This window comes from Ylistrum balloti, unplaced genomic scaffold, assembly GCF_031769215.1.
Source record: "Ylistrum balloti isolate Yb309-2 unplaced genomic scaffold, AGI_CSIRO_Ybal_v1 Utg369850, whole genome shotgun sequence".
NCBI classification, from domain to species: domain Eukaryota; kingdom Metazoa; phylum Mollusca; class Bivalvia; order Pectinida; family Pectinidae; genus Ylistrum; species Ylistrum balloti.
In genome coordinates this window covers 1,390,370-1,404,888 of record NW_026782003.1, presented here as the reverse complement: position 1 = coordinate 1,404,888, position 14,519 = coordinate 1,390,370, and the positions used below count along the sequence as shown (strand labels likewise).

General features: G+C 33.7%; 1 protein-coding gene across 1 annotated transcript in view; it reads right to left on the bottom strand.

Annotated features, from left to right (window-relative positions):
• The window catches only part of LOC132545628 (sodium- and chloride-dependent glycine transporter 1-like), a 45,975-nt gene extending 38,021 nt beyond the window's left edge, over positions 1-7,954 (bottom strand). The window contains exon 1 of the mRNA XM_060209326.1: positions 7,895-7,954. Within this exon, the coding sequence (XP_060065309.1) occupies positions 7,895-7,927 (33 nt within the window). The 5' untranslated portion in view covers positions 7,928-7,954. The remainder of the gene's footprint in view (positions 1-7,894) is intronic.
• Positions 7,955-14,519: the final 6,565 nt, after the last annotated feature.

Sequence of the window (14,519 nt, the reverse complement as noted above, 5' to 3'; positions counted from 1 at the left end):
CATATGACATAAATATAAACTATTCAAAGGGAGATAATTTAATATCTTCTATGTCATATGACATAAATATAAACTATTCAAAGGGAGATAATTTAATATCTTCTATGTCATATGACAAACATATACAATTAGTACAGGTGTAGTAAATGATATCGCAATTTCGAGACAAGCAAAAAGGGTTCCTAATATCCGAGTTGAAATTTTACTTAAGTATAGGGAAATTTTTCACCCCAGAATATAAGTAATATCTATATACAAGTATATCATATCAGATATTTCTCAAACTGTAGGACATACACAAAGGCTTACCAGGAAATAAACATACATTACTCTCTTAGGTCTAACTGTTCCAGGTCATGGTCAATCTAAACTAACAGTTTAGTGTCTAACTGAGTGAGACATATACACTACGTTTACTCTGTCAGGATGTCGGACATTTAATGTTACAGTGTAAATAATATTTAGAACAACAAGAGTACTACAGGGTTGAACAATATACCATTATTGTAGGAAAATAAAAAAAAATGGAAATGTAACAATAATTCTGTTAACAAAAAAAGCACAAATTTTTGTCATTTTTAACAAACAAAATTTGGAAGAAATTTTTTTAAATCTGAGGGAGAGGATCTCCAAACAGGAAAAAAAACACAAAAGGAACAAAGGAAAGTAACACTATTAAAGCCAGTGTTAAGGAGAAAAGCAAACAAAATCCGTCCTATACTGAGAGATGATGTCCCCGGACAAGACTGAAATCCTGCAAAAACAAATGGCATTATATAACTCTACTGAATACTGTTGAATCAAAATGCCATTCAGTAAAATAAAACTTCACAATCACAGTCATAAAGCCTACAAAGTTTTATAGGGCAAAAACTCTGAAAATTCTTGAATCAAATAGTAAATATGAAACTGATTTCCCGTACTAGTTATAAATCCCTCCAACTTTCAAAGAAAATGGTGAAAAATTGAGGAAGAAGATCTTCAGGTAACACTGAAATGCTGAGAGAAACAAAGGGCAATAACCAGATCTACTGACAAACTAATTTCAATTTTTACTTTGCTGAGGCAAGCATTTATACAAATTCATATCATATTAAAGATATTTTTAAATGACAGCATGCTACCTTACAAATTACATATTTTGTGTGCTTATAGAATGGATGCCTACACATGCTCTATTGGTTTGGAAGATGTAGCCTTAACACTGTAAACACTGTATAAATAGGCAAATTTTCTATAAAAAGTTCATTTGATGCAATCAGGGAAATAATATATGAAAGCTTATCTATTTAGAAAGCAGATTTTATTTCTATGAAGAACCTTTAATCCAATTATATATATAACAAATTCTAATTCACTTTGCAGATACGTAGTCAAGTAGGCACTTTCTCATGTTGACTGTAAGTGTTTTATCTCAGAGTTGAGAATGCTAAATGATACAATAGCAGCTTTTCTTCACAGTTTGAATGGCTTCAACAGATGTGTTTTAAATTAAAAAAAAAAACTGGCATATGGACATAAATACCAAACGTTTTGGATAATGGGCATTTTGAACAACAATTTTTCGTTAAACTTTATTTGTCAACAAGATGTTTTGTTTGTTGTGTCACCAGTTGATGGCCCTAATGACCTTTATATGTTGACCTGCTATTAAGAATGTAATCATAATAGTAATTGTTTGTAATGAAAGTGTAAGTTAGGTAAGAGACATTCTTGTTCTGTCAATATGAAGTTATTCAAATATTTGTTTGCCTTATTTTGCTGATTTACATATCAAGGGTGACATACATACAGCTGATTACTGAGTTTATAGTTTTCATCCTGTTCCTACCTTCATTTTTTTCCTTCTGGACCCGAATTAATGTGTACATTACATAATGGAATTAGCTTGTATATTACATAATGGAATAAATGTGTATATTGCATAATGGAATTAATTTGTATATTATATAATAGAAGATAATACAGATACATGTACAATATATACATCAACAAGGACTTGTAAATTTGCATTAAACCAATGAAAAATGATGGGATAAATTACATTGCAAAAAATACTTCTTAAGGCATGAGAACTGTTTTACTTCAACTTTGTTTAAAAAATGTAATTATCTCCATGGTAGCTCTGTAAGTATTTTGTAAGAAATACATCTTAAGAGTTCACAGAAGCTTGTGAAAACAGAACTAGATCGTCAAAAGTTAGCAGGATTTGGTTCACTTACACGGCACCTAACATAATTCATTATGGCTACAACTACATTTTTTAATTAAATTAAATCACATATACTGTAGAATGTTTTTGTTTAGTTGTAGATCTCCTGGTCTGTGTTTTGTTCATTTAACTTTGATATTATCCTTCAATTTTGAATAAAATTTCTCCCAGTGAATTAAAAAAAAAAAGAATCATATCATAATAAGAACAAGGGTAGTTAATCTTCTAAAAACAGTCAAATCAACTTTTTGTTCAAGAAAACACAACTTTGTGTCAATATGATTATTAGCCTACCAATGAAAAAGGAGATTGATTAAAGAAAAAGAAAATCTTCAGACAAATAAAAGTTTACAGAGGATGGATAGACAAACACCATATCATAGTGTATATTTTTTGATAAGTGTATAAAAAAGAAATTTTTTTTTTTTTGTTAAAGGTAATCCCTAGAATAGTTTTACATAAAGTTGGCAATGACTTATTGGGTTGATGTATAAATCTGACTTCTGTATTAACAACATGAACAATACTAGATCAGACAAAGAATATGGAATAATGAATTATTCTTTCTTATTTGTATATATACATAACATATAACCTCTGAGAGATAGTCACCATGGCGTTAACCTCATATACTAGCTGTACCTCGTAAAACATCACAGAATTGGATGTGTTGCCTGGTACAGTTTGGTCAGTGTTAGTGTGATTCTGTAACTGACCGAAAACCTATTTTCTATTTCTGTCCACAGACCTTGACCTTCAATTTCCAAACCTGATAAACATCTCATACAAACAAACACTTCTAGTAGGGGAAACCCTATATTGGTTTCAGATTCATATTGGCAATGCAATTAACAAGGACCAAAGATTCAACCGTGATCCCTGTAAAAGACATTATATGCCACCCACGCTAGACCTCTCAAAACAACACCAGCAAACACAGCACATTGACCTGGAGCTCATAGAAACAGCCAATCCAGATGATCTTCCCAACACACTGTCCAGATCTGGTGTAATTCAATACTCTAGAGGTCTCTACTGCCAGTACCAATTTGTTCCGAGTTACAGATTGACCCAACAGGGGGCTCTTCTTATAAACATCAACAAGTAACAAGTGTGAGAAAATCTTAAGACAAAATTCTACAATGGAGGCTGGTCAGATGCTTTTCCAAATAACATTTACGCTGTAGTTGAATAAATATGTACAAATATTTAGTATATTTCTTATCATGCAAAATACAACACAATGAAATTTGGCAAGGTAAGTCAGATCAGATGTTAGAAATCTTTTGGTAGGATTTCTGGGTTCCAGGTTCTCTTTCACTTAATTGCTACAATGGTCTTTTAATTGATCAAATTATAGTGAGGTTATGGCTAAGATTCCAAAAGTGTCTTTGTTAATTTAGAAATACCAAAGAACATTCATTTTTAACACCAGTTGTCACCAGTACTGGGTTGATAAAGAAAACCTTCACTTTATTAACAACACAACACTGTTAGGGGTGACTCAGACGAGATTTTGCTAGTACATAGAAGGTTTTAAGTATCTTGAGTCAATCAATGTACCTTTGTCAATATTTGGGTTTTAATCTCTGTCCTTTTTCCTAACAACTAATTTCCCTAGGCCTTTCCTGACAATGCTTCCACTTCTGGCCTTCATATTGATATTTTTACTCAATAAAAGTTGTGGGTTATGTCTGCAGACTGTGACAAGGCGAAGTACAAATCTATTTGAATCATGCTGTCCTTTGATTCACACTCACGTCAGCAATGTTAGAGACTGATTAGTATAATTATGTGACTCATGATCACCAAGAGTCATTTCTCCAAGCCATTTTTATGATGTTTCACTTTGGGTTATTAAGTGGCCCTTGATCAGTTCCATAGCTTACTGACACCATCTGTAGATGACCCTTGCTTTGGTGATCATGAAAACACAACATCCCAAACAAACAAATGTATACCATCTCACACAGAAATTTTCACACACTCATAATCTCACCTTATACATAGACACCAGACACAGTCTTTTTTAATACACACATATAATCTCTGACACAAAGAGACACTATTTCACACAGACTTTTCCACACACACCTAATCTCACACAAAGGAACACCATCTCACACAGTGTTTTTCACACACTTAATCTCTCGCAAAAAGTGACACCATCTCACACAGCCTTTTTCACACACACACAATCTCACCTTATAGAGACACCATCTCACACACACATAATCTCACCTTATAGAGACACCATCTCACACAGCCTTTTTCACACACACATAATCTCACCTTATAGAGACATCATCTCACACAGCCTTTTTCACACACACATAGTCTCATACATAGTTACACCATCTCACACAGCCTTTTTCACACACACATAGTCTCAAAGTAACACCATCTCACACAGCCTTTTTCACATACATAATCTCTCGCACACACAGCAACACCATATTTCATACACATAGTGACACCATCTCACACACCCTAACTCATTTCTGTAGTAATTATGTAATACTGTGTTTAAAGCCTCCCACTGTAAAACTGTAAAATGTTCTGTAGAAATTTTGTGTATTAAATTGTACATTTTATGGAACTAAAAAATATTTGAAATTTTTCTTTTATACAAAAGATGTATTTCAATGTAAGGATTTAATTGCATCTCATATGAAATCTATGAAATATAGATATTCCTGTGAATGGTTTTGATAGTCTGCATGTATCCATAAAATATGTAATTACCCTAACTCATTGAAATTACCCTTACAGCTGTGCGTCACATCCTTTAATGCTTTCTCACATAACATAATCTGTGATAAAATATATATATATATAGATATTATCATTGATTAGAGATGAATGGGGAACCATTATTAAAAAAATTCCATCGCGAATTAAAGTATGTATGGATAGTTTTACCTGATCTGTAAACTTCAGTAATCACATTGTAAGTGACCAGACAACAACATGAACTATCAAAACAAGTTTCTTATGTGACTTTTATGTCATAATATTTACATATTTACATTCCAATTCAACGATTCTTGTTAAATTGATTACTTCATTTTCCAATGAAGGAAGTAGGTAGCATGTTTTTGTTCTGTATAAAAAGATACCGATGTGCATTGTTTAGTAACAATGGCGTACATATTCACGGAATATCGCAATACGTAGGTGTTCAACCATAACGCTGCTGTTTTATGTGCTGAGAAAAATTACCTGCATAATGTATATACAGTCGTCTAAAAACACATGGTCTGACAAAACATTGACAACATCAACTGAACCATTATCCTACTGGATGATTTCCTTAAAAGTAACAGACTTCCAGTGAAAGAAAATCTTCTCTGTCACTTGGATTTCCACATTATGACATCAAATTGTGTTTGTGAATGCGAAGATAAAAAATATGACATCTCTTCAAATCTACGCATTATTATTTGATAATCAAAATGTTAGTCATTAGCAAGATATTATCCACTGCTGAGCCTGGCCTGAAGGCTGCGTGACCCTACATTTAAGAATGTACCATGATTTTGAAACCCTTGTTGTGCTTTGACTGGATTGGCATCACATGACTAACACTTTAAGCTTTCAATAGTCAACCTTCTCATCTTCTTCTTTAAACCAGTAGTCTTAAATAAGACAGCACTTCTATCAATGTGTTTTCAATTTAAGAACAGTACCTTATGACAATCTAATGTGACTCGCTTGAGATGTGACCAAAATACACACTTAAAATATTGTTACTACTGTCTGATACTATCTATATCTTAAAGTCATTATAAAAATCTCATTTTTTATTAATTGAAAAAAAAAATTAATGCATGACAGGCATCAGCATATTATATTATAATGATTAAAACAACTTTTTGTCACTACATGATTTTTGTATAGAATTTGGTATTTTAATCTCCAGATCCTACATCACAAATGAATCTCCCCTAATGCTGACACATACAAACCAGCAGTACTAAATGAAGTTCCATTAACCACAACTGACATGCACCTCTGATCAATGCAAACTACTGATCATTTCCCAATTTAAAAAACACCTTTTGACTGTGTAAACTTCTGTGAAAAGAAGCATTATTGGGACCAATAAACCTTTCACATTCAGCTTCTGTGGAGTACAGGTAATACTGAGTTTTATGTAGTCTTGACAACAGAGTTTAATAATTGGTTCTATTTTTAGATATTACCACTTCACTTTCTGTTGTGCACTGCTGCAACACATGCACTGATAACTGCTGAACGGCTAAATCACTGCTCTATAAAATATAACATGTCTGCTGTGTCTGTGTGAACACTCTACTTGATGTATACTGTTATAAATGCAAGGTGTCCAACACCAATTAAATAACCGATCCCACCTTTGTCTCATGACTGAATAAGCCAGTGGAGTGTATATGTGTTGATAGGAGATTCTGTGGAGGTAATTGGAGTTGAAGGTCATAGGGTTTCACAGGCTGAAAATTTATATATATATCAACCATTTGAGTGTCCATTTTTAAGAAATAGTATGCTGTTAGTTCTCTAAGACTGTTCAAAAACAAGACATTCAAAACCAAATATATATATATATATATATGTATACACACACATATGTACAATATGCCATATCAAAGTTATAGTAAGTACATGTATTTAATCATACAATGTTATATCCAAGATTTATCAAATATATATAATTTTTTACGATGTCACTCTAGAGATATCCTTAGTGTCATCCAGTGTCATAGCAGAATTATAATGTCATAAAAAGTTGTATTTAGTACATACATGTACATGCAGTCATACAATGTCATAAAAGAATTGTATTTAGTACATACATGTACATGTAGTCATACAATGTCATACAATGTCATAAAAGTATTGTATTTAGTACATACATGTACATGTAGTCATACAATGTCATACAATGTCATAAAATTATTGTATTTAATACATACATGTACATGTAGTCATACAATGCCTTACCAGACATGTATTTAATTATATACATGTACATGCAGTCATACAATGTCATAAAAGAATTGTACTTAGTACATGCATGTCCATGCTGTCATACAATGTCTTACCAGACATGTATTTAATTATATACATGTAGTCATACAATGTCATTTATATGTCATACCAGGAGTTATAATGAAAACCAGAAATGTGTTTATTACAATGTTATACAAAACGTTCATATAGTCAGACCCTAAACTATGTATTCATATAATGTATAGCCGAAAATAAAGTTAAATGGATGTTGTAATTACAAACCTATTAGAAAACAGCCGCTACGTATAGGTTTACTTGAATATTTAAATTTCAGTCCTGCTTGCAATCAGAACAATGGTGTTGGTGGGTTCGTTATATTACTGATTTACAAGTATGTACAATAACTGAAATGGTGACAGTACATCTTTTCCCTTCCCCCGCGTCCAATTGTAGCTCTATCCTTCCTTCCTATACACGTGTGAAATTGTACGCATCTAAATGATAAATTTTGAAAGGATGTTTTTCTAACACGTTAACGTATGATTTTTTGGTTTATAATATATCTTAATAGGCATTGTTACATATTTTCTGATACGTGTTGAGTAATCAAGCCCAGAAAGCCTGTTATCAGACAAAGACTTCGTTGGAGGTCTTGATAGAAACATATATTATTTAGTTGGATCAACGTACCTCTTTTTCCGACAAGAACGTTGATGTCTCCATGTTTCTGTCATGTTCACACGTTGACGCACTCATCCTCCTGAAAATTGATTGAAATACTTCCTCTGAACAATGTCTGCGTCTTTTTATATAGAAAGTCTCCGATTTAATTTATATCGATTTTTACTATACGATCGTCTGTGCTCACTGTAATGTAAAGGCTCCGCTGCAAAGGATACCACGCATGCGCAGGCTACAGCGTGATTAAGTATACGTAGTTGTGGGCATCCGCGATCACCGCCTAACATGTTACACGCTGCTAATTGACAAGAACGATGGTGTTGACAAACATAGAAAACAGAAAAACAGAAACAATAGTCTTGGAAGGGTTTTTCTTAATCAGCAGGCTGTATAACGTTAACCCAACAATACATGGGGATAAGAAGCTGTTTGTATCCTTTCAACGCTACAGCGAAGATGTTCAAAACCATTTTTCTCCAAAAGTACATAATTAATCTTTTCAAGATAAAAAAAAAGCAAAGAGTCTGTTAATTTTCAAATTGACCGTGCATATTTCATGTAATAAATCATTTCTTTTAACTTTTGATATTTATAAAACAAAATGTATGAGATATTTACCACTGAAATACCACCCTACTTTGTATAGCACTTTCAAACAAAACTATCGTCTTCTTTGTTCGAATACCATTTAAAAACTTGAGTAATGTTCCATTCGGCTCATGTCAGTTTTTTTATAAGGCACTGTAATCAATAGATGCTATTTTTGTTACGAAAATAAGATTCGCTTCTCACTGGCCAAGGAATGGGACTAAGGTAGATGGCTGGGTTCATATGTCAACAAAAAGAAAAGGGAATTTCACGACTCGGCGCACAAACAGAAAAGCTAACGGGAGAGAGGTCACCAATGGACCCAGTTTTTATGTCCCTCCATATTATACCAGGGACGTACGTTCCTGTTTAAACTAGTGATATGTAACTGTTGTATTTTGATTTGAACATTACAATTCAACTATGCTGAATATAATCACAGCTTGATTTTTTTAATTTCAAATGAGACTGAGGATTGAGAAAGCCATCCAAAGAGGTTGATATAACGGTTCGGACATAAAGAGAGATGAGGAAGGTGGGTGGGGCAGCGCTGATGAATGGAGATAACTGAATAGAAAGATAGAAATCGCAAAGAGTCAGAAATGCTAATTTCAGAAGTGGGGTGGGGGTTGTTCTAATATATGGGGGTCAGGTGCTTTGTAATGATGGCGTTTTTTGTGATGGATTTCATATAGTAGGGCCATCCCCCTGTGTCTTATCTGCGATCATCTTACATGTTACCAACGCTAGTTGGAGGTCTTACGATAGAAATTATATCTCTACTTTATTGATATAAATTTGTTTACGGATTAAAAACGGGAAAACAATCCACGAGGAAGCCTTGGGTGGGATTGGCTATTTGAGTGATGTCGTTATACGGTAATACCTCTTTAATTCAGAGATGATTGTGACACTTAAGATATGTGGCCTCTGTCAAGTCACATGCACCAACTCGTGTTCATAGAGCATATGGGAATGGCAAATGGGTTGTCTATTCTTAGTAACTGAGGGAGTATGTGTTTTCCATGATGGAAAGCTACTTTCCATTCTGTCCCCATGAGGACTAGGCGATCAAGATCTCTATGTAGTGAGAAGATATCTCTCTCTGTGATGTTACTGTCAGATATATGCTAGTAAGAGGATGAGATATTATTAGTGATATTAATTGTATAGAAAAAGACTCGTTTTGCATTTTTATCCCTCCTTATTAATTGGACTAGTATGCATTGCTCAAGGACACAGCCACAATAGCGTTGGATAGGTCGTAATTAAGACCTACAATTCCCGAGCATGAATCGAACCTCACACCGTGGATCAAGGTGCAGGGTTCGATTCCTCTCAAAATTCATGAATTTCGACATATAACATTAGATATTGTACATGTAGGACTGAGGTTCCCTCCGCTGGACAATCTAGAAACTGTTGTTACATGATATCATAAATAGCAGCAACAGTACATTAAACTAAACTCAAAGGATTGTGATGGATTCAAAAGGGAAGCAGTACGGAAGGAGAAACGTTAGAATGGCACGAAAGTCTATTATCTAAGGGCAAATTTATGACGAAAGAAAAAAATGATGATAATTACGACAAAACAATATGAAATTCTCAGTCGTAGATAGACAAAGTTAGAACGTGTATATAGACAAAGTTAGAACGTGTATATAGACAAAGTTAGAACGTGTATATAGACAAAGTTAGAACGTGTATATAGACAAGGTTAGGACGTGTATATAGACAAAGTTAGAACGTGTAGATAGACAAAGTTCAAACGTGCACATAGGAAAAGTTAGACCTGTGCATACACAAAGTTAGAAATTGTACATAGACAAAGTTAGAACATGTATATAGACAAAGTAAGAGACTGTGTATAGACTAAATGAAAACGTGTAGATGAACAAAGTTAGAACGTGTAGATAGACGAAGTTAGAACATTTATATAGATCACATTAATATTGTAACGTGTACATCAACAAAGTTAGAACATGTATTTAGACAAAGTAAGAGATTGTGTATAGACTAAATGAAAACGTGTAGATAGACGAAATTAGAACATTTATATAGATCACGTTAATATTGTAACGTGTACATCAACAGAGATAGAACGTGAATATAGACAAAGTATGGAAGTCAGGAAGTGTACATCAACAAAGACAGAACGTGAATACAGACAAAGTATGGAAGTCAGGAATTGTACATCAACAAAGACAGAACGTGAATATAAACAAAGTATGGAAGTCAGGAAGTGTACATCAACAAAGACAGAACGTGAATATAGACAAAGTATGGAAGTCTGGAAGTGTACATCAACAAAGACAGAACGTGAATACAGACAAAGTATGGAAGTCAGGAAGTGTACATCAACAAAGACAGAACGTGAATATAGACAAAGTATGGAAGTCAGGAAGTGTACATCAACAAAGACAGAACGTGAATAAAGACAAAGTATGGAAGTCAGGAAGTGTACATCAACAAAGACAGAACGTGAATATAGACAAAGTATGGAAGTCAGGAAGTGTACATCAACAAAGACAGAACGTGAATATAGACGAAGTAAGGAAGTCAGAAAGTGTACATCAACAAAGACAGAACGTGAATATAGACAAAGTATGGAAGTCAGGAAGTGTACATCAACAAAGACAGAACGTGAATATAGACGAAGTAAGGAAGTATGGATGTGAACATCAACAAAGATAGAACGTGAATATAGACAAAGTATGGAAGTCAGGAAGTGTAGATCACCAAGATAAAACGTGAATATAGACAAAGTAAGGAAGTATTGAAGTGTACATCAACAAAGACAGAACGTGAATATAGACAAAGTATGGAAGTCAGGAAGTGTACCTCAACAAAGACAGAACGTGAATATAGACAAAGTAAGGAAGTTTTGATGTGTACATCAACAAAGATAGAACGTGAATATAGACAAAGTAAGGAAGTCAGGAAGTGTAGATCACCAAGATAGAACGTGTAGATAGACAAAGTTAAAATGTATAGGTGGACAAAGAGGGAACGTGTAAAAGGTGTATATATAGACAAAAGTAGAATGTGTATGTAGGCAAGATGAGTACGTATACGTAAACATCATCAGGACGTATAGTTAGACAAAGTTACAACGTATAGTTAGACAAAGTTACAACGTATAGTTAGACAAAGTTACAACAGGTATATAGAAAAAGTTCTAAGTATATATAGACAAAGTGAGAACTTGTACATAAACAAGTTACAACGTACACAAAGTTAGAACGTGTAGATAGACAAAGCGAGGATTTGTAAATAGACAAATTTAGAACGTGCACCTAGGCAATGTGCGATCGTATATAGACAAAGTTAGAACATGTAGATACACAAAATTAGAATATGTAGACAGAAAAAGTAACGCGTAGATAGACAGACTTAGAATTTGTATATAGACAAAGTTAGAACGTGAAGATAGAGAAAGGTAGAACTCGATATAAACGAAGATAGAACGTGTACATAAACAACGTTAAAACGTGTACATAGACAAAGTAACAACGCGTATATAGGCAGACTTGGAACTTGTATATAGGCAAAGTAGAACGAGTAGATAGACATTGTGAAAATGTGTACATAAACAAAGTTAGACCGTGTAGACAGAGTTAGAACGCGTATAAAGACAAAGTGAGAATGTGTTAAAGGACCAATTTAAAATGAACATAGAGACCAAATAAGGATGTGTATCTGATTTGAGTTGAAACGTGCTCATAAAAAAGTTAGAACATCGACGAACCATCAAGATAAAGAAGTACTTAGTGAAATACCAAAGTTCTCGGTGTCTCTGGTGTTAACTGGAATCGAGTTTCTTCTTGAAAACACAGAGCCAATTAAATATCAATGCATTGCATGCATATATCTTTAAGTGATATGGACTCCTACCGTACAAGTAGATCTGTCTCTTGGGTGCTGCAATTACACTTCAAATGATTTTGTTTAATCAACATAAGTGATTAAAATTTATAAACATTTTCTCTGTCACTTCTATTCAGCATTTGAGAAATATAAGAAAAAGAAATACCTATAGTGGAATGATTTGGATGCTTTAGGTCCAACAAATTTGCAAGCGTTTCTGTCTTTGACCTTAACACCTTAGAGCTTACGCTGAAACTGAAAGTTGACTGTACACGCACAATTATCACAAACTACACACACTCATCGTAAAATGAAGGATGATATTTCTCTGTGGTGATTTAAGACTGATAAGATAAACTATGATTGGCCTAGTGCAATATACTTCTCGTTTGTTGTATTCGGGCCGGTACCCTTGTATTACTTATATTAAGAAAATGTTTGAGGTTAGTGTCCCCCGCTATCTACCGCTATCATTTGACATTTCGAAGTTGAAACACCATGGACTGCAAGTTTCAAGTTTGAAAAAAACTTTCCATTTTTTCCCATTTCCACTTTTCATATAGCGCACTGACCCCTCTGATTTAATGATATTATTTCACGTCTGTACCTTTGGCGGAATACTGTATTGTTATTTCAAACACTTCGAAAGTTTCGCTCTTTGGCGTAAATTCTAACAATTCAGTTTTGAAATGCGTATTTTTTTGGTAGCAAATTCCATTTAGAAACACTATTTTGATGTTGGGATTACAGACGACTTTTTTTTTTATTTCAAATATCCGTTGAAATCAATTGACTGTAGAATTTAGGAATTATGTTCGACATTTCATGTGGAAACCTGGGTCTCGACGGCTTTGGGCGCAGGGAACTCTAAATCTATATTTGTAGACCGCCATAGATTTCGGTATTGTATACTGCTTAAAAGTAAATGAAGTCGCCAAGCTTGCATAATTTACGGTTCCGTGGTTCCTTTCCTGTTAATTGTATTGTAAGTATATATCGAAGTAAGCATCCACATTGCATTCACGCGCAGCTTGGTCAATAAACTTGATAAATGATCACATAAAGATGTGGCTGAAACTGGAACCAAGAAATCTGTGCTCTTGGATAACCAGAGCGTTGTTGGTACCGATTTGTGTACTGCTGAATATGTTTCAATTTTCACATCGACCAGCACAAGCTGGCCAGTTTAGAGAATGGAGACTGTAAGTATTCCCACAATAGATAACTCAAACGAATGTTTTATAAACGCAGTGATAGAGATATGATAATTTGGCAAACACATACTACGATAAATCTATACATGTATATCTGAAGCTGGAACAATTAATAATAATAATAAAAAAAAAAAAAAAAAAAAAAAAAACTGAAACATTGCGAATTTTTTTATCCTTTTCATCAAGCTTATCAAATTCTGGGTCGGTAACAGTAAGTTGTTTATCATGGGTTACGTCCATTTATGACTTCTCGCTATGAATTTCTGTAAAGTAAAACTAGCTATAAGGTTGTTATGACATGAACTCCAACAATTTGTGGTTTTGCCGTGATAATCTATCTCGACAAATTGTCATTTTAACACAATTTCTCATGATAATATCCTGTTAAACGATTGTTCGATAAGATTTCTGCCGGCTAACATGTTTTTTACTTTATCAGACTTATTTCATATTGATTATATAATTTACACAAATATCTAATTCTGTTCGGCTTATATGTACGAAAACCTGTTATGACGTTATCAGGGCCACGCGAACGTTTGTATATGGATTTTGCAAGATCTATAAAGAATTTCCGAAATTATTTATCATATGTTTGTCTAAATGGTAAATTGGGAGGATTTACGATTTCCATAAGAACATAAGTAGATGATTTTGTACATTTTTATTCGAAAGCATCCTGCGAAATCCTAACTTGTGCGGAATATTTCTTTAAGACGTCTTATTAAGTCGACTAGTAAAAATAATGATAGCAATGAATTGTCTTTACATTGTGCTAAATATCATGACATTGTTCGGATCTGACATGGGTTAAAACTTTACTTTCTGTTAACATAGCTTTAATCCGAAAAAATGAAGGTACATAATCATTAGGAAGGGTAATTGACAAAACAGAGCATTCTTCAAGTCTATCTATGTCATCAACTCAGTGAAACGCTGAGAGAGGTGCTGAGAGAGGTGGT